Source organism: Diplotaxodon limnothrissa, linkage group LG18, assembly GCF_057381915.1.
Source record: "Diplotaxodon limnothrissa isolate DT_005_m linkage group LG18, D_limnothrissa_male_GT1.1, whole genome shotgun sequence".
NCBI classification, from domain to species: domain Eukaryota; kingdom Metazoa; phylum Chordata; class Actinopteri; order Cichliformes; family Cichlidae; genus Diplotaxodon; species Diplotaxodon limnothrissa.
In genome coordinates this window covers 19,657,227-19,679,132 of record NC_140613.1, presented here as the reverse complement: position 1 = coordinate 19,679,132, position 21,906 = coordinate 19,657,227, and the positions used below count along the sequence as shown (strand labels likewise).

Here is a 21,906-nt window from a genome sequence, read left to right as displayed (position 1 = left end):
TTAATGAGGTGCATAGACAACTTCAATGACCAATTCCATCAAGAATGAGCCCTCCAAAACTTGTCTCGATTTTTTAATGTACATGTATCCAATTCTGCACTAGAAATGAGCTGTCTGCCTAAAATATAAAATCACATATTTAATGAATAGTGTTCAAAAACATTTTATTGAATACACAGAAGTTAATACAATGAAACAAATATAGTAAGAACAAAACACAATTTTCTAATAAAACAGCTCGTTACTCAGAAGAGAAGGTTTTCTGCTTGATTTAGTGATTCAGCCTCGCTGATCGCTCCTGATCCACAGCAGACTGCAAAGCCATCACTGTCTCTGTGGATGAAACAAATGAATGTAAAGCACACCAAAGTAAATCCTTTCTTAATCCTTTGTCAGGCTATACATTTAATTTTGACAAAACAAGATGACTGTTTGGCATCTATGCATTTTTCTCCCAATGTCACCCTGAAAATAATGACTAAATACAGCAGGAAAGTGTTTAGAGAGGTCACATTTGGAAACGGTTTTTCTTTCTATAGTAACAAAATTCTTTTTACAAGCCCTAGGTATTGCCCCCTGGTGGCCATTAAAAAGAATAGAATTTTAAGACAGAGTCTACACCTTTATTTAAAACAAAAAAACAAAAGAAAAAAGGCTGGAGCTGTGTTAGAAGGGGTAAAGTTTTGTGTAATGAGCAAGCAGATTTAGTACATTACATTAACAAAACAAATCAAGCAATATTTTGGTTGGTACAAACCCAATAACTTTTTGGAATGATCAACCAGATTGGAGAGTCCTTCCTCGATGTTGTATGAGATTTGGCCCATTTCTTGTACGAGGTCACCTCCCCTCTGAGTAGAAAAAAATAAAAAATAAAAAATAGGCGAAATTACTAATTTAAAAAAATAAAATGACATTGTAACTTGAATCCTGGGAAAAAACATACAAAGTTAGGAAAACTCTACCTTGAGCTCTGAATAAACTTTCTCCTCCAGCTCAGCCACCTGAGATATGGCATCATACACACCGGTATCCAAAACTGATTCCTACATCACAAAAAGAGTGACAAGTTAAATCTGAGAAACTTCCACACAGGTTATAACTGGATTCATGCTGTGCAAGCTTACCTCTTCTGAGGAGCTATTCATTGGCTCCTGTGTCTTAGGTGCTTCACTGGCTTTGGAATTGCCATTAAGTTCCTTCACTCTGCAGAAAATGTTTCAAGCTTCATCATACAATAAGGCGACTGAGAATTCCCATTAGAAAAAAAAAAAAAAACAAGCCCACAGATTCAGAGCTTCATATGCTAAATACATACCTGTCAGCATAGCGCAATGTGTTCATTGTATATTCACATGAGGTCATACCTGGAGACACCATAGCAATCTGTGAAACAAAGAAAAATTTTTATTTGATGTGGATTTCAAAATATCCAATGCTGAGAGGAAGTCAAATTTGGTGTGGTAACATACCATGCAGGTCCTGGACTTCTCTCCAATGAAAGAATCCCTGAGGACTTTGGTCAAAGTGCTCATTCGGAAAGGAATGTGATCACTGTTCTTTCCCAGTGAACGGATACACTCCTACAGGATACAAGAGAGGAAACAACAGCGTTTTGAGTTGCTGTGCATACATATTTAATGGAGAGAAAACAGAGTACTTCTGCCTTTTAATCAGCCATCGCTTACCTTGAGAGCCAGAAGGCTGCGGTTGATCTCGGCAGTCTCAACTAAAGTACTCCGGTCATTGCTGCTGACATCTGTACCACGCTCATTGCCAGCCAAATCGATCAGTGAAAACTTGCCGTGCAGCGTGGTAGCACGGTCATTGCGCCGAAGAACAATTTGAAGGATTGCATGAGAGCGGGATGAGTTGGCATTGGCTGAGGTTTGGCCCGACGTTCTGGAAAAGACAGTGAGATTCTAACTTAGAGTTTGCCTACCTACGGTACACTAATGGGTAATTAATACGTTTTTGTGCCCTTTCAGCCACAAAGAAAAATGCACAAGGAAACATCAAACACATTCTTGATACTAAACTACCTGCATGAACTGCCAATCTGTATCATCTTGATGACCTCCTCTGCTGAGGTCACATAGACCTCTTCGAGGCCGACCACCTGAACCTGTTGTCGTTCATCTTCCAAAACACGCAGCTTGGCCTTCTTATGCAGCAGGTCATACACCTAAATAAAAATAAATAAATAAAGGTCTAGTTTGCTATATGGATTAATTGAACACGTGGATTCAATAGATATCTTCTGAGTGAAGGGTGTTCCCTTCACGTCTTCCTACCTTGCCGTTGTAAATCTCAAAGAAGCTGACGTAGGCAGAGAGATCCAAATTAGCATACCTCCTGTGGTGGAGGTAGGCAAAAACATCCTGGGCTAGAAGTGAATAGACTCAAATTATGACAAAGTCTGTTTTTTGTACAAAATCCAGTTGTTTCATTTAAGGTCCTACCTGCTAATGCGTAGATGCCTTTAGCACTGTTCTGCTGCTTTCCTGTGAAATCACCTCCCATTGTCTTAAAAACAAATAAAGACTTTGAATAAATTCCACATTTGCAAAATTGTGCTTCAAACCCCCCCCCCAAAAAAAAAACAAAAAAAACAAAACAAAAAACCCTCAAAATCTTAGATCAAGTGGAGACTTACATGAGTCTTACCACTTCCTGTCTGGCCATAGGCAAAACATGTTGCCATACCACCTTCAAAAATGGACTGGACTAAAGGTTTAGCTGTGAACCTAAAAGGAAAATCAGAATTTTAGTCATCATAACATTAACAGGAAAATTACAGCATGTATAAAAGTATACATCGAGTCTCCATTGTACTGGTTAATGTCCCAGTTGAAAAAGCTAAGTTAGAAAATGTACAATCAGAGCCACTGTTGGCTTAAAGGAAAAATTAGGTAGTTACTTGTAGACAAGTTCATTGGTGGCGGTCTCATCAAAGGAGTAGTCAAAGTGGAAGACTTGATTGTCCAAGTACTTGGTGAGGTCCACCTTGTGTTTTGGCTCATGGACCAGTAACGCACCTTTCCCAGGTACAGACACCACATCAATCTCCTTTTTATTAATCTCTACAATACACAAGAGTATCGGAGTTAGTGTATAAACATGGCAACTGTTTTCTCTCCCTCAATTACTCCTTTATATTCAGATGATAGAATAGAGAATCTACAAATTATTCCTGACCTACCCTGCTTGTTAAAGGGCCGCTTGCGAACACACACACAAATCCTTTGGGGCTCAATCTTAAAAAAAGGCAAGAGATGTGCAGAGAAATGACTGTGCTACAGTTTGCAAAGCTACAATAAAACTTTCTGGATGGAACATTGTAAGTCCATGTTCAAACCTACCGTTTCAGTAGTTGATAAGGGTGTGATTTCCAAAGTCGCTCTGAAATCCTGAATCATCTCAAAGAACTTCTGGTTGGGCCGGGAACCTTCCAGAAACTATAAAGACAAGCAAACAAAAGGTACTGTAACAAAATGAGGAGTAGTTTTGCTCATGTTTAAAACAATTTACATAAAAAAATAATAATAATAATAATAATAAAAATGGTTGAAGAAATCTTTCACCTTTCCCCTCTTGGTTTGCATATCTGGGGGCTTTACAACACAAGAGAGCCTTTTATTGCCTTTGTTCAACTCCACGGGAGCCACAGATTTCCTCCTGCCTGAAACGTGAAAAACCAAACAAACAATATACACACTGAATATACACACACACACTGAAATAAATAAATAAATGAGATGTTAACACCTAATACCAATAAAATGGTAAGGTTACATACCTTTAACTGTGGATGGAGGAGGCATTTTCTCAGGTTCATCATTTTGCTTTATGGCCTCAGGAACAAAAGGCTGCAAAGTCGCTGGTTGTGTATCATTCTTTTTACGCTGCTGATTCGGAATTACTAGATGACAAAAAACAAATATAATTCAGATTTAACAGAAGGAAAAGACCAAAATATTTCTTCATACATTTAAAGTACTCAGAAACTTATTCAAATACATTTTAACAGGTACATGATATGACTTTGTACCCTGCAGATAACCAAATGAATATGGCATGGTCACCAACAACAACATGTTGTTAAATGAAACGGATGTGGCTCTGTTATGATTTTTTAAAATGCGTTATGCATTTTAAAAAATCTTTTTGTTTTCTGTTTTAAATGAATAAGTAAATCACAACCAACCAGAGTTTTTGAGGACTGGTGATGGTGGGGGCTCGGGATGTATGGTTTCTGGGTTAGCTGAAAAGGATTCTATAGCTGAGACTGGTCCTTGAACAGAACCTGGAGCCTGAAACATACACGTCTGCCGAGCCTGGGACCGAGTAGCAACTGAAAGTGACACAAAACCAAGTCAAACTGCTGAAATATGCGTTTATGCAATTCAGACTGATTATTACCAGCATTATTGATCTGGATTAAGACAGCCACTACTGGTATAATGGAGGAGAAGGAGGAGGAGAAGGAGAAGAAGAAGAAGAAGAAAAAAAAAAAAGCTGTATGAGGCTGTGTGGCAAAACACAAGTGACACCAACAGTAAATTCACCACTTATTTTTCTAAAAACAGAACAACCAAATTAGACATCCACAGTGGCAGAAAAGTGTGTTTTAAGTGAATAACAAAGATATGAAAACACTAATGTGCTGGTCATTAAAATGGTTCTAAGTCCTAAAAAAAGGACTTAGAGGCCACTGTACATGCACTGTTTATTCTCCAATGAACTGATCAACCAGTGATAACAATCAGCGGTCCTTTTTATAGCACGATCTTATTTCTCAACAGGCAGAATTTAAGGACGAAGAGACAAAAAAAACAAAAAACAACCCCCCCCCCCCCAAAAACAAACAAACAAAAAAAAAAAACCATTGCTGCATATGCATATACAATCACCCAACACCTAAGTGTGTTTGATTTGCATCCCTTGTGCGTTATTATTAATCTAATGTACATCTAAAATCTGGGAGCAGAGGTCAGCTCTTGCAGGACTGTCACTCCTCGCCCTTGCACCCATAACCAAAACAGGACAGATTTGCTTTAACAAAAAACATGCACGCCGTGCCGACCTGACTCTTCAGTTCTTGTGACTGCCGTAGTAGAAGCTTTTGGAAGGAAAGAAGCCATTAGGCAAGAGTACTTAACATTTACACCTGACACACACAGAGAATCAATATTTACATACAGGAGGCAGGTGCAGGAATCCTAGAGGAGCGCAGTCGACCCTCGTATTTCTACAGAATAAAAACAGAAAGAAAACTGTATAATGCTCAGTCCAGTCAGCCACTTAACTCCCTCATAAGAAGCACCGTGTACTTATGTGTAATATAAGTTATTAGAAGACCATTCTGTATGTAGTTACATCAAACAGTATAAAAGCAGGGGGAGATTTTTAAATCCAGATGATGTATTTAAAAATCATCTGGCATTTATCACTTATAAAACAAACAAAAATGCTCAATTTGAATTAATCCACTGTCTTAAGGTCATCAACGTGTGGAGTAGAGCATTGCTTCAGGTTTGCTCACAGGAAGTGTTCATTTACAACTACAGTTGAGTTCCTTTTGGATTACACCTCATACAGCATAAGGCTTCTACTGAACATTCAAATTCAACTCACATGCACCCTTACCTGAAATAAGGGTCAACTTAATGTCACAGGAGAGGCTACACAAGGAAGCAGGATCATCTAACCTTGCTGTCATCTGGTGACTGACAGCAAGGTTAATGTAATAAATTATGAGAAAAAAACAATGTAGGCTAGCACTTACCTTTTCTGGAACACGAGTCGGTGGGTCAGGAGTTGAGCTTGTGATTGAATTTATAGGGTCCAAAACCTCTGGATTGAGTATACATAACTCACTTAGATCAATCTAAAACACAGAAGAAGAAGCAGACTCAGCATATAGGATATGTTAATGTATACTTGGTTGATATCACCTCAGTTACGACATTACTGACCCCCTTTCCACGGCACATGTTCCTCTCATGCCACTCAACCATAACTGTGGACTTGTCAACGGATTTCACGGTGGCCGAATGGACTCGACCTAGTTCACGTACATAAAAAAGCATGCCTGAGTTAAACTCACCGCACACGGGAAGTACAAAAACACATAATACGAACGGATTTAATGCAACATGAGCTCACCATCACTGCGGCTGATCTGGACAGAGAGTCCAACGAGAAGTCGGGACAGGCTGTTCTCCATGATAGCGCCTTCTTAAAAAGCTGAAAATAATGAAGGTAACGTTAGCGTATTAAGTATCCAACTCATTCTCTACCAGTTGTGCTGTCGTCGCTGTGAAAATATGCCGCCTTTTCATGGAAACGTAAAGTTTGATAAAACCAAACCGTCAGTTGTTTCCATTTGTTTGTTTTTAGTTTCTTTCAAGATAAAAATCACACTTACCTTTCACCCGTACCAAACTCAACAGCGCCCAGAATTTAAACTGGCGTTATTTCCGAGTATTTAAGAATCTGATTGGTCTTCGTCATTTCATAGAGTCCGGCGTTCTTCTTCTACGGATTTATAGGTGGTATTTAAATTGATGTTACACTGCCACTCATCGGACAAGTTAGGAAGAACCGCTACAGTTGTGCAAATCTAAGAATTAAAGTTAAAGTTACCAAATACTCGTCACTGATATTTATCCTGAACTCAACTAAATTTTATTTTCTAAACCTTAACTGAAACTGAAAATAAACATGATATAAAATCATTATACAACCAGCAATGGTTTAGCAATATATTTCTGCATGACTTTATCTGTCTCACATATCAGTTGTAGCCCTTTGATTTACAACATTGTTTTGGTTCATTCCCCCCCCCCCCCAGGCATTTCTTACACACTTAATCAGTTAATCAGGCTGAGATCTGGACTTTGACTGGGTCATTGCAACACATTTGTTCTTTTCTTTTTCTGCTATTCTCGTGTAGATTTGGTGCTGTGTTTGGGATCATTGTCCTGCTGTATGCTGTAATTTTGGCAAACCTTTAGCTTGTCATTGCTTCACATTTGACTCTAGAATACAGAGGAGGTCGTGATCAACTTAGTGACTGCCCTAGTCCTGTGGCTGCAAACCAAGCCTTACTCATCACCCCTCCATCACTGTGCATTGCAATTGTTGTGAGATGTTTGTCCTGATATGCTGTGTTTGGTTTTCAGTGTGCATTATGACCAAAAATCACCACTTTGGTCTTTTCTGTCCAACAGACATTGTTCCACAACTCTTGTGGTTTGTTGAGATGCAACTTTGGGAAAGTCGTGTTGCTGTGTTCTTTTTAGAGAGAATAGACTTTCCCCTTTCAAATCTTCCAGACAAACCTTATTTGTTCAGTATTTTTCTAATCGCAGTTTAACATTTAACATCCTAACGGAGGACTGTAAAGTCTGAAATGTAGCTTTTGGATTTTTTGCAGTTTCTGTGAGCATTGCATGACCTTGACCTTGGGATGAATTTCCTGAGATGTCCGCTCTTGGGAAGATTGTAACATTGTGTTAACACACACCTGAATGCTCCAGACCAGCAAAGTACCAAAACCCCTATTTTCATAGTTTGGTCACACTTGCAGATGCTTAATTAACGACACATGCATTTGATTGGCAGCACCTGGCTGTTACTTACCCTCATAATTCCTTTGGAAAGAGTAGGAGTGTAGTTAGTTTTGACAGGACTGTATCTACTTATTTGGTAGAAAGTCCAGACTACTCCCACTCGCTTCAAATGTAGCAGTGCAGCCTAGAGTTTAACTCGCTACAGATCACTATGAGATGTGACATTAAAAATAATGACAGAAAACAGACCGATGCATTTCTCAGAATTCACATTTGCCACATTATGGAGTAATTAGACTTTCAGCAATACAACATTGCACTATGACACAGTGATTTTGTTATCTTAACATGAACAGGCTAACAACTGTTTACATGTAGATCACATAAAACACTGTTCTGTGCAAGATTTTATTTTAAATTTTGAAATACTTTTTAGATCATAGGAATATTACCAATGAAACCTAAACAACAAATTTAGAGACATTACAAGTACAGACTTTAGTCCTGTTTTCCATAGTCCAATGGCAGCCATGCCGATATTGGACTATTGATTTGGCACATCCGTACAAAATATAATAAAAATGCTGCAAACAAATATAATTGCAGCTTTTTTCAGTGGGAGGCTATTTTTAATAGGGTAGGGGCATTATCATGACATCACTGAAACCAAACAGGCCTCTTTTAATATTACATTTATAGATATTCCAGTCCGTGAACACATCCCTGATCATTCCACAGTGATCCCCAAATGTGCTAAAAGCTGATCTAATTGGCCTATTGCATTTCATGCTTGCGACCACAAGAATCCAGTGTTTATCCACACGCTGCCTCTCTTCTCACACTCACTGCAAACCAGGCACAACATTTCAGTCCTCCGTGACATCAACAATCAGGGACAGCTGGAGAATGACCCATAATGCAGTTCAGCCTTGCCTTCAGTGTGGGAGGCTTCCCATTTTTTTCTCTTTTCTTTTTCACCCCTTAGCCTCCCCACTACGTGCCCACACCCTCTCAATTTTCAAACCTCCTAACTATACACAAGCTAGACTTATGTATATACATTCTCCACGAGCGAACGCTGACACATGACAAATCAAAGCTCTAATAAACAGCTTGCGCTGAACAATTTCCCCACCACCACCAAAGGACGAAAAATAAACAAATCCCTGTCGGTTGAGCATCCAGGCCATTTGGTAGGTCTGTCTGTTGATGACTGGGTGGCCCAGGGCTGCTTGGTGTGAGGCCTGGGATGGAGCCACAACTGTTTCCTGTGGGCAGTCCAACCCCCAGAACCTCTCCACAACTGGCTTAGTGGGTGGTATTCCCCTCCTCCCTTTTTTTTCCCTCTCATCCCCTAAACCTCTAGACCCTCCTCTCCCTCCTCTCCTTTCCAAGCAGTTCTCCTTCCCCCTTTTCCTCCCCTTACTCTGTCAGTCCATCCATTCTCACAGCCATAGTCCTCAGCTCAACACTTCCCCAGTGGCCTCAAGTGGACCGAGTAAGATAAGAAAAAATGTAAAGAAACCTTGTCTCTGTGTGCACTTAGTCCAAGTATGCCCTCATCATTTACATAAAGCTAAAAACTGTCACAAAGGTGTGATTTTTGCCTGATTACAAAAACATTTGGGGGGGTTAGTAAAGTATCACACATCCTCATCCACATTTTCTTCTTTTTAACATATATATTTAAAGCTATAACACATTGTTTCTCTTTTTCAAGCTTTAAACTACAAAATAAACCATGAACCAGCTGACAGTGCACATCATTAAAATGTTCTTTGAATTGACTCACTCGGTGATGTCACTTCACATGTGTCTGTCCCAAAACTGAGCATGAGCTCTTGTAAATGCACATCCTGTTATACACAGGCTAGGTCACGGGAATGTGAAATAATGTAACAAAACAGTAGCATCTGTGGCTTTATGCTTTTGTTATTTTCATATACCTTTGTGCGTGTTTATTCAGATTTTTCTCATGACTTTGTGACTGTTGCGGAGAATGTCTCGCACATGTTGCAGAGACTTCAGGGTGGGCTTTCCCTTCGAGCAGCCAGCTCTGTTCCACATTTGTTTGTTCATACTGATAAGGGTTCAATACTTGGCTGAAAAACACTAGAAAAAAACAAACTGAAAATTGGGTTTTTGAGTTCAAGTCTCCTCTTTTAAACACCAAAGTTGGCCTCAACACTGTCACGCCACGCAAAGATCACAGTTGCCGAAAGGACACAGCGGCATTTTTAGGTGCTGGCTTCACAGCGTCGATTGTTGGTGGTGTTTGATCCGAAGAAGAACGCAGTCTTGTATCTGTTGGCCCTGTCACTGTTTAACCGCTCCCCTTTTTTCCACCCGTCCAAAAGCATATTTTCTCAGTGTAAAGAAAATTGGCGGAGGCCGTAGCTCTGTTCCTCTATACAGACTAAATAAACATGCACATGCATACTGTACGTGAGCTGAGCACACTTATAAACCACCCAGGAAGGCTGACAGATGAGGAGAGGAGCAGTGAGAGAAACAGAGAAGGAAAAACTGAACTACTTTTTCATATTCTTTCTTTTTTGTATGGTATTAATAGCAATAATAATTCTGTAACCCTTGCCAAACCTAACACTAATATGAAATTAGGTCTTTAGAATAAGTTTAGCATTTGGGTGTAAGCTGTCGGCGAGCATTAGTCAGTTTTTCCCTAAATATGAAGCGGACTTTAATTCTGTGTCAGCCCTATAGTGATGCTGAAATACTGACCAATGAGGCAGTTCGTAGTGGGCATGTGATTTGCTATAATCATGTCTGTAATGTGTGGTTTTATCAAATGGTTTTCATCTTTTTTATCTTTCTAAGATAAAAACCCTAAATATATAGGGTCTGTATTGCATTTTACAACATGACCAGCAGAGAGCAATATAACTACAAACAGAACTGACAGCATGCAGTCAGGTACAGCTAACTGTGGGATTTGAAATAAAAGTGCTGACAGGACTCAAGATCCAGTATTAGAATGCAGGTTTTCTTCTTTTCCATAGCATAGCTTTGGGTTGGTACGTGCTGTTCCATAACTGAACCCACTGCGCATCCAGCAGGGAATTAAATCTTCTCAAGCCAGAGAGCTAAACGTGCAACTGGAACATTCACTCATTAAAGCATGTTCGTATTCTTGGCATGTGGAGATCCAGTAAATAATGCCAGTGACCCTTTTTTTCTTTCTTTCCATGCCATTATTTTAAAAAAGTAAGTACTAAATTTTCTCTTCAGCCACATCATTTCAAGCTTTGGAGTCATTCACTGAGGACTTCACTCACCTTTGAACTTGTGAGTGCAGCCAGACAAAGTTCTATTTTTTCCCCACTGCTCGCAAATGCATATCTGTTTCTTCAGCAATAATTTTATTTATTTATTTTGGCTCAGAAGTAAACAATGGTTCATGCAGTACCTGCAATTACAGTAACACTATGGGCATGTGTTTTCGGCCTGTACATTAATGTAATTATCATTTTTATACCTAAAGTTAAAAATGCAATTAATAGAATCATTATTATGGGCACAGAAAACTGGCTTTTTGTTAATGATTAGCCAGCAGTGTATGTTATATACACTGCTGGCTAATATTACAGATCCACTAGAATCTAGTCAGCACACTCAGTAAGATAAATATTTAAATAAACTAAAGCCAAGATTGATGACAGTGTTGGCACAGAACTAAGTGCACTTATTCAAGTTACAGGTATGCTACTTTATGCTTCTACTACATTCTCATGTGATAGTTTTATTACTAAATTCTTTATAAGTCAAACAAACAAACAGAAAACTATTGTTTACAGTCCAGTAGATTTTTATGCTAAAATTCAAATGGTTTCATTTAACAGCCGTTTTGAGGCCAAAGAACTAAACTTAACACGTGCATCCACTGGTATTTATGTAGTGATACTTTATCTGTAAGTAGTACTTTATATATGCTGTATTAAGTTACTAATTAGCAACAATTTGATGTGATGGTGTTGTATTTTAAAACAGAATCTACCTGTGAATAGCATAATGGTTATCTCCCTGCCTTTTTGTGGTAGCCAGGTAACTGGTAATGGTGATTTGAGTGTTTGGCTTTAAAAGGAATGATTAGTTCCTGTAATGACTTTGGCTGGGTGGTTTAAGCTGCTAAATCTGACATATGACCACACCCCATCTGTGGGCATCCTGTACGTTTAATGTAAACTGTAAAAAAGCAACACCCTAATTGCATCACTGGATCACGCTTTACAAGTTTGAATAAATGTTTATTTTTGTTTTGTATGAGTTTGTCAGAAGATGCGTACACTGTGATTATAAAGGGATGAACATGGTGGGCTGTGGTGTTTAAATAGTGTTCAGATGGTATTAAGGGGCCCAGAGTGAAGAAAATATCACCCATACCATTATAGCACCAGCCTGACCTGCTGGTACAAGGCAGAACGGATCCATGCTTTCATTTTGTTGACGCCAAATTCTCATCCGACCATTTGAATGTTGAAGCAGAAACTGAGGCTTATCGGACCAGGTAGTGTTTTTCCTAATCTTCTGTTGTCCAGTTTTGGTAAGCCTGTGAGAACTGTAGCCTCAGTTCTTCTTCTTAGCTGACAGGACTGGTGTTAAGTGTGGTCTTCTGCAGCTTTCAGAGATGCTCTTATGAATTGGTTGTAACGAGTGGTTATTGGAGTTACTGTTGCCTTCCCATCAGCTCAAAGCACTCTAGCTATTCTCCTCTGGCATCAACAAGACATTATCACCCAGAGAACTGATGCTCTCTCTCCTTTTTTTTTTTACACCATTCTCTGTAAACACCAGAGATGTTTGTGCGGGAAAATCCCAGTTGATCAGCTGTTTCTGAAATACTCAACAAGTCTGAAACCACACACGTGCCACCTTCAGAGTCATTTAAATCACTTCTCTTCTTCATTGTGATGCTTGGTGTGAAAATCCTAAATATTGTCACCCTACATGTGAAGCTATTTTGAAGAATTTGAAAGTAAAAGGCATTATAGCCTTTAGATACAGTACTGAAATATCATTAATGTCATCTACATGGCTTTACACCCACAACCTCACACATACTTTAAGTTAGGTCACAGAGTGCAACTTGCGGTTCCTCAACTTCTCTATTTGGTTGGTAAAAAGTCCACAGGGCCATTCTGTCATCACAATTCCCCTATTGGCTTTCATTAGTTTCCAAAGTTAAAGCAAACTGCAGAAAGTAGAGAAGCTATCTGACAAAAAAAGGAGGTGGTGGTGGTTGGGGGTTGCAAAATAAGGGTTATATCTTAATGTAAATCTGTCCATTGAAAGTTTAATGGGAGATTAAAACAAAGTTTTATCCATGACTGTGAAATTAGCCCATAAATTCTATTCCTGAATTCAATCACTTTCTTTATATATAAACTGTAGAGACTGAAATACAGCAGGCCTCCATACGACCTCTTTAAGGGAACACCAATTGAAACCACAAACCGTGAATAGCACAGAAATGTGTTAGTGTGCTTTTGAAATTAATCCTTAAAACCCACCAGTGTTTTGGGCTTTTTTCTCTCTCCCTTTTTTTTTACAGGAGCCAACAGAGAAGGCATGTTTGCTTGTATAGTGCAGGGTACAACATGTGGACCCCAAAGTTCTCAAAGAAAAACTGAACCTACACACAGAGCTTTACGGCCTTCTCCCAAACCACAGCAAAGGGATGCGCTGCGAAGGTTTCCAGAATAGCAACTTAATTTTCGTGTTTTACTAAGTTCCCCGAAAGAGAGAGAAATGTGGCCGTTCAGCGAGATAATTGCAAAAGGATGACAGATGAAGTCATGTTACCAAACTAGCAGATTGTATCACTTGTTTTAAGAAAAAGAAATCAGATAATGAGATAAAGATTTCCTTTCCAGTGCTCCAAGTCCGCAGACAATGATAATATTTCAGGAATTAAAGCTTAAGAGTGAGCTCTTCATCGAAGCTTGTAAATCTCACCAAGCTCAAATAATTTTTTTCTCTCTGTTGTTTAAAAAACAAAATAGTTACGTAGTCCCTGTCAAACCTTCTCTGACTTATGCTAAGTGATGTCTTATTTGTAATAAAACGAGCAACAGACTTTGGTTTGAGACAAACAGAAACCCCTAGTTAGCATATGCAAGACAGATGAACAGGCAACGAATTAAAAAAAAAAACGTTGAAGCTCAAATTTCATTAAAAAACAAACAAACCCCAAAACAAAGCGTTAAAGAAACCACATCGCTGGCCACACTGTGAGCGCTGAAGTGTGTTTGAGAAACATTGCTGCAAACGTTGGTTTATTATCAAAAGATGGAACCAAACATTTTTACCTCGTAATGACACGATGATTTGGATATTGTCTAAAAAGGCAAATGATACATGTTATTGTGTATTTGTATTGCTTCTATGCTACTAACATTTTTATCATTTATCCTGTTATCATTAACCGAGGTCTTGATTTCCCCCCAAGGTCCTGAGCTGACACTTAACTACTTCAGTTCCATCATAAGCTACCTACACGTGAGTGTTAGTTTTATTGTTAATGTGTTAATGCCATTGTTTGCCTTTTCTATTGCACAGACAATGATTTGGCAGACCCTGAGACAAACGATATTGAAAAACCACGCTCATGCATGTTGTCAATTATAGTTTATCATCTGGTTTGCCTAACTTTCTGTAGAGTAAGGCTCTGCCTTATTGCTCCCCAGCCTGCCCCAGTCCTCCTCCTCCTCTTCTCCTCTTCACCACATGAAATGGCTGTCTGTGCCAGCCTAGCGCTGAGCCTTCATTAGCTTTTACTACCCCACTTGGATGTGTTTAGCTTTGCTCTCTTTCTCTGCCTCACTGTGTGTGTCTGTGTGTGCACGTCTCACACTCTGTGTGTGTCTGTGTCGGCATATGTCTAATTACCAACCCCCGCCCTCCCTTTGGAGTACCCCTCAATGCCATGCCACCATATCATTACACTGTGGCTGCAATTTAAACTTCAGTCACACATACAGACGCACCAGCATACCCTGGCTGGCCTGCAAATTGCAAAGAGGAGACAGTGGGGCACTGTAGAGAGCTGCTTTAGCTCCTTTATTCTCCCCTAAAATGGAGAAACACACATGCACAAAGGAAGTGATGTAGAGAAAGAAAGAGTACATGAAAAACATAAGAGAAATTGCTGTGCCAGAGAGTACTACAGCACATCCCATCAGGGCTGATCCACAACTACGTTTGGCGTTCAAACTGTTATTGTTTGAACCAAACAAATCACTTATAAACACAAGGCCTCTGCCTTACGAGGCTCATATTTAGGCCCTTCTGTAAACAGCAAAGCACAGAATGAATCAATTAAAAGGGCATTACGCTGGTTCCTGTTTATTTAAAACATGTTTACACTATATGGGCCCTCCTGCCTCTCTGCATGATTGCCTGGAACTTAGCATTCCTCCACCTCCTCCTCCTCCTGCCACCCCTCGACGGGCCCGGTCACGGCCAAGGTATACCAAATACACACACGCACACACACGGTGCATAGATTGCAAACACATTTGTTATGTTGAAGAGCGTTTTCAGTAAATATTGATCTCGTTCTTCCTCTGTTTCTGTGAGAGATGATTAGAAGAACTCCGTCGGAGCAGCGGTCTGCTACAGTGTGCAATCACTATGCAGGAACACATATAAATACATGCAGCAGCAGAGAAACTCAAGCCTTAAAGGAGCATTTTGTTTCAGATGGGTGAGTAACTACGTATATAAGTGAAACAACATGTTCTTTGATTCATTAAACATTTGCTGAAGGAAAAATATTGCTAACACCTAAAATATTGCCACAAATATATATAAAAAAAACTACAAAAAGCTCAATCATAGTAATTTAATAAAGTAATTTCGTAAAGGTGAGTGAGTTGTGGTTGCATAAGTTATAATATTTACTTTATTACAGAGTAAGTTTGAAATAATAATGTTAGTGACCTCTTAGGAGTCACCTGGTTGCTGATGATTACAGCCCTTAGCTTCTGCGTCTTAAAACAGAAGCTAATGTAGAAGCGCCTTAAATTGGCATTCCACCTGAAGGCCACCAGATGACGATAGATGTGGTTGCAAAAAGAACTCCGGACCTTTAGAAGTCTATGGGGGAGCAGCTTTCTGTCTTAATCACTATAAAGGTTTTCCTGTTGATTTTATCAGTTCAATCACTCATTTTATGTGATGCTGAATGAAAAATTAAGTCTATTTTGTAAATTACGGTAATACCATTTTTACATAATACAGGTATGAAAGCACGTACTTACTGGCTAACAACTCAGACCAGCCCTTCCTTACCGCATCCGGTATTTTTGGAACCAACACTCGTGAAAAACTTGTCTTCAAAACCAGACTTCAAAAACCAATCGTGCTGGTCACCCCTTTAGAGTTAGGATGAAAACGTTTTAGCCACATGCTAAACAAGCTCATTTTCAAAAAGTTAAAGATGACATGTTTCAAATAAAATCTAATGCAATTCAATTTTATTTATACAGCACCAAATCATAACAACAGTCACCTCAAGGCACTTTATATTGTAAGGTAGACCCTACAATAATACATTCAGAGAAAAACCCAACAATCATATGACCCCCTATGAGCAAGCACTTATGTGACAGTGGGAAGGAAAAACTCCCTTTTAACAGGAAGAAAATCTGGCAGAACCAGGCTCAGGGAGGGGCGGCCATCTGTGCAAACGGTTGGGGAGAGAGAAGGAAGACAGGATAAAAGACATGCTGTGGAAGAGAGCTGTGGATTAATAACAAGTATGATTACATGCAGAAAAGTCTATTAACACATAGTGAGTGAGAAAGGTGACTGAAGAAAAAACACTTAATGCATCATTGGAGTCCACCTAGTTACCCTAGCATGCACTGTTGGAGGATGCCAGTGTACCTAGAGACAACCCGTAGACGCAAGGAGAATATACAAAGTTCATAGTAGCCATTAGATAGTAGTAATTAAGAAATACTAATTTCTGATTGTTGATATTTTTTTGCAGGTAGGAAGATGGTGTCGAGGATATCACTACAGTCTCACAGCTGTCTGCATGGACTGGTGACCAGAGTCCTCAAGACTTGGATCAGAAGATCAACACCACTCTTACATCTCAGCTGTGGCGCTAGAGATAGAAGGCTGTTAGGTTGGCTTAACAAAAATCACTGAACAGCATTTGTGTCTCCTGCCAATTTCTGGATTATGGTGGGTTTAATTTTCAGATTTCCAACAAGAACTATCAGTTCTTACAAAACAAACAAACAAACCAACAAAAAAAGATATCCTTTTAAAATACAGTTTACACTTTACTGTAATTATTCTCTTGAGGAAAAGCGCTGCTGTGGATGTGAAGAGAAGCAATCCTAGTTCCCCAGATTTGTGTGGTATGTCACCCTGAAGTCTGCTTTCTCACTGGCTTTACAGCTAATTCCCCCATTCTTCTCTGCTGTGCTTAGTGCAAAAGTAGAAACACATACACCACCCCCTGCTTCACGCAGACACGCATGCCAGTGCATGTTTTTACACTCACACACTCACACACACACGCACCCACCGCTCTCACACACATGCACACACACACACACACACACACTTTTCTTTACTAATCAGCCCTATTGAATTCCAGCAACAATAGGCGCTCATCCTCGGGCCACCCAAGCAGTGCATGCACACAGACACACACACATGCACACCAACAGCACCAGATCATGAGTTCTGTCTTTTGTTCCTTTATCATGTTTTTTCTTCCTTCATTGATCTCACCTCACACAGGTCAGGAGTTGGCACTGGAAGATCCTGTTATCTGGACTATCAGCTTCTGGGCCCACACACTGCACTCGCTTACAGAAAGGAGGGAAGGAGCTCATTTTTACTTACTGTTAACATCCACTGTCCTGGCAATGCTGACGAGAAGCAGACACATTGAGCAGTTTTACGTCCAATGCTGTCCCTTCTATGACGCTTCATAGACAGACCGTGATGTGCCTGCTGCCGTCATTACGGCTGTTACATTCCTCCCTAATTGCAAAAGATGTTACCGACTAACAATATTGTTATTTAATTTCTTGGCTGGGGAGAGGAGGCAGAAAAGGTTTAAAAGTAGTTCTTGTACTGCTCAGGAATAGTCCAACACACCTTAATTTTTTATCTTATTAAATCCTATCTTATGTGGTTCCCAGAATGACTCAGCACTCCTGTTTCTTCGGCTGTGGGGACATAAATCTGTGGGGACCCACCTTCTTTTCAGAGGAGCAGGTCCCCACAACATAAATCAATATATTGTACTGGGTTTGAGATTAGGGTGAGCTTAAACTAATATTAACCTCAGGATAAGGTTTGGGTTTAGATAAGTAGTAGATAATTTCTTCTACTCTTTAGGTACATGCAAAATAGTCTCTCATGAGTGTGAACATTAGTCTGAACAGTTGTTTACATAATTTCCCTCCAAAGCATGCTGGGTAAGGCTCCAGCCCTGCTGTGACCCATAACTGGACATGTTTTCTCGTCACTGAACTGTGACATTGCGCACAAATGTGATGACATCACTCGCTGAGCAAATGTTCTCATTAATGAAGAGCTTAAAACAAAATCAGCAGGGCCCGCGTTGTTCCTAGCTCGAGGCCGTACGTGAGATAGTAGAAACTAAGAGATATTTAGGTTTAGCTTACCCCGAATATAGACACATAAACACTGCGTTGTGTTGTTGCTGTCTGCCTGTGTGCAAGAGTATGAGGCTTGTGTTAGATGTGCATGTGCATGACAGCGACTTCAAAAGAGCGAGGTATCAGATTCAGACATGGGCTGCTTTGCCTGGGCTGACAAACGAGGAGCTGTTGTGTGGGAAGCAAAGGAATTTACAGCATCTACCTTTTATCTACACAGGTGGGCCTGTGTGTATATGTGTGTGCATCTGCGCACGAGGAGGCAGGGATGTGGGTGTGTGTGTGTTTGAGAGAGAGAGAGCATGTAGCTTGTTTTATGTTTGTGTTTCAGAATCTGCAGTGCACATAAACACAAGAGGCTTGATGTTTGTGTGTGGGGATGTGCGTCCGAGATTTAGACAGATGAGTCACAACAATAATTCAGGCAACCGGTGATCCCAGGCACCTTACAGGTGGTTCAAAGCTCCAGTTCACTGGTTCCTACTGTTAAGTCATTGTTCACAAAGTGGGGACGTTTTACTCAGCAGGAAGACACACGCTGCTAAATGCTTGTCCGTGTGCGACAACTCTTTCTGACGGATTATTTCCTAACCCTAAACCTGTGCGGCTTTCAGGGGGTGTCAGATGACTGTCAGGAAGCTGAGGGCACTGTTATGCTTGCACAACACCTCAGGCACAGTGAGATAACAATAAATCTAAACCGATAAGACATCCAGTTCATTCTGCATGGAGTTTTCTGTCTTTTTCATGTCCTTAGATAATCATCATAAATTTGTTTATCATCCCTCTGATCTGTGAAACTCACATTTATTTGAACACAAACAAAACAGTGAGCGAATAGCTGCGTTTATGTCGTGTTATCCTTTAACTACTGCGTACCAGACAAATGTAGCAAGTATCTTGAAGACTTGGGATGAGGAAAATTAAGAATGTGGTCATCAAAATTTTATGCAGAGTTGGGTTAACTGGGGATTCCTAATTGTGATAGGTGTGGATGTGAATGGTCGCCTCTCTCTGTGTTAGTCCTGCAACTGATTGGCATCTTGTCAAGGATGTAGCCTCTCTCCCTTTGACAGCTGAGGTAGGCCCCCAGCTCACACAGTTATCCAACACGCTTTGTAAATACGTTTTACTGTATGTAAGATTTACATTTTGACCTGAGGTTGGCAAAGAAATAAAGGGAAAGACAAATGTCCAAAGCAAAATTAATGTAATTTTCAGACCCAAATGAAGTGTAATCTTGTGCTTAAATTGGATGAGATGGATGGAGCATGCTTAGAAAGTTCATGTCTATCCTTCCCTGACAATATAATAAAGATAATATTAAAATCTTTGCCTTTATCTTAAGCATCTCTTTGATTTTACCGCTTTAGTAACTCAGCGCTTGTATGTCAAGGCCAGAAGGGTCAGCATGCTTCTACCCGACACCTCAACATCGTGTCTTGATGAGAGAACAGGCCACAGTGTGTGAGATGTGTGCTCCCATTTTATTTATTTACAGGGCAACAGGTGGACATACACACACGCAAAGACTGGCAAAGACCGAAGAAGCACTTTTTTTCATTCCATTTATTTTGTTAGTTAAATTTCTATAGCAGGTGAGGGAACATAATGGTCACACAAGGGTTTTTTCTTGAGCATAGTTTTCAGAAGTCACAGTGTTTTAGACGTGGACAAGAACATTTTTAAAACTGACAATGAAGAAGGAAGGGCCAAGAGGAGACTCAAAAACAAGGTGTAACAGTGACTCCTACACACCTTCTCCTTCATGGTCCTCCAACCGCCCCCTCTGCTTCACACACACACACACGCACGCACACCTCCTGCTCTCTCACACACACACACACAAAGGCCTCAGCTCTAAAGTGTTGTGAACCCCTTCCCTCCCATGACCTCCCGCCCTCCAGTCCACCCCCCCCCCCCCCCCAAAGTCAACAGAACAATAAAATAAAAGCAAACTCAGCCACAAATAGATATATTTATATATAATATATATTTACTCTTTAAAAATAGAACTTCAGTCTAGATACTAACAACTGTACAAACTACAAAAATAAAAATTTAATATAAATAATTTATATGGCATGACATTAACATTTTTTTCTGAAATAAACTACAAATCAATGCAGGACTCCCTCGCCCACCCCCTTCCCACAAGCGCGCACACACACACCCGCACATTCACACACACACACACACACACACACACACACACACACACACACACACACACACACACAGATACTGACAACACCTCCTGGCTGTCTATGGTGTGATCAAACTGTGAAAGGTGTTTTTGTTCAGCTGCAGTAGCTACTTGACTGTTTTTTCATATTTCCAAAATAAAAAAACAAAACAAAAAAACCAAAGCTGCCACTTGGAAAATGACACACACACACGTAGACACACACACAAATAGATCTGCAAGTTTCTCCCTGCAATTATTTAACCTGGCAGTGATTAGACCAATACTGAACAAGAATAATAACAACTGAAACTCTGTAAAGCAAATGAAATGAAAGAAATGTAACATGACACATATATGAGGTTTGCATTAACAGACAGAGTGAGTCATTAGAAAAAAAAAAAGTGAGTCAGAGCGTGTCGAAGCGCTAACTAGATTGAAACCGGTTTACATCGTGTAATAATTGCACAGGGTCACGATAACAAGAGACCCTAATAACCCTAAAGCAGCCAGCAAAGAAAAGAAAGAGAAGAAAATAATAAACTAAAATAACTCCCTTTGCATTTGTGAATTTTAAGATTCCCTTTCAAAACTAATACGAGAAGGTGAACGACACTTTTGTTAAAGTGACAAAAGTAAACATCACCCACTGTAGAGCTTACAAAAACTGCAGGAAAAAAAAGACATCAAAGCTCCTTCAAGTAATTTAAAACTGCAGAGGCCGTTGGGGCACAGGCAATATGAATTAAGCGTGTCATGATGGCTGACTGATCAGATTTGACCATTTTCAGATAGATGGTGACAAGCGTCAGCCAATCACTGCCAATCGTGGTACACATTCTGTGTCTCGACAAGAGAAAGCGATAAAAACATATTTATACAATTACAACATAATACTGAGCTCTGAATGCTGTGATAACAGGGGAAGGGTGATGTAGTGAAGGCACGGCGGTTACTACTGTTAAGAAAACACCATCTGCTGTGTAAGTTTTTACAGTGCACACTATGGCAGAGAGTCTGTCAGATACAGAATACCTCACAGCGCAACACTGTGATAGATGCTAACAGGAGAAGGGGGAGGGAGGGGTACTGCATTTTTCTTTTAAGGCAAATTGCTTAAAATTATTTTGAAGTGTAGCAGCAAAAAAAGGAACATAATACAAATAGAAATAAAACACTGACCATGTATGTTCAATAGCCTATAATCTTAATAACATCTCAGCTTTGTGAAAACATATAGCACATTTCTTATTCTATACAGTGCAGGGGGGCAACCCAAAAAAAAAAAAAACACAAAAAAGAAACAAATAAAATCAACCACCCCACTTGAAGATAATCTTTTACATCTGAACTTTTACACAAGAGAATACCCAAGTTATACAGTACTCTTTTAAATAGCTTCCCTCTTGTTTAGTATTAAAATATATACTCATAAATTTATATAATTCTTAAAAGAAATATTTTTTTCGTCTTA

General features: G+C 39.7%; 1 protein-coding gene across 1 annotated transcript; it reads right to left on the bottom strand.

The window, feature by feature from the left end:
- Positions 1 to 271: 271 nt before the first annotated feature.
- On the bottom strand, positions 272 to 6,245 carry kif2c (kinesin family member 2C). Its single transcript, XM_085377686.1, has 22 exons — positions 6,169 to 6,245; positions 5,979 to 6,067; positions 5,789 to 5,890; positions 5,203 to 5,251; positions 5,087 to 5,122; positions 4,208 to 4,354; positions 3,800 to 3,922; positions 3,585 to 3,682; positions 3,363 to 3,458; positions 3,203 to 3,257; positions 2,921 to 3,083; positions 2,657 to 2,747; positions 2,463 to 2,526; positions 2,295 to 2,386; positions 2,043 to 2,185; positions 1,689 to 1,902; positions 1,473 to 1,583; positions 1,319 to 1,386; positions 1,128 to 1,206; positions 966 to 1,046; positions 758 to 851; positions 272 to 333 (listed from the first exon to the last, which is right to left on the bottom strand). The coding sequence occupies exons 1-22, from the start codon at positions 6,227 to 6,229 to the stop codon at positions 272 to 274; spliced, it is 2,118 nt and encodes a 705-aa protein (XP_085233812.1). The 5' UTR covers positions 6,230 to 6,245.
- Positions 6,246 to 21,906: the final 15,661 nt, after the last annotated feature.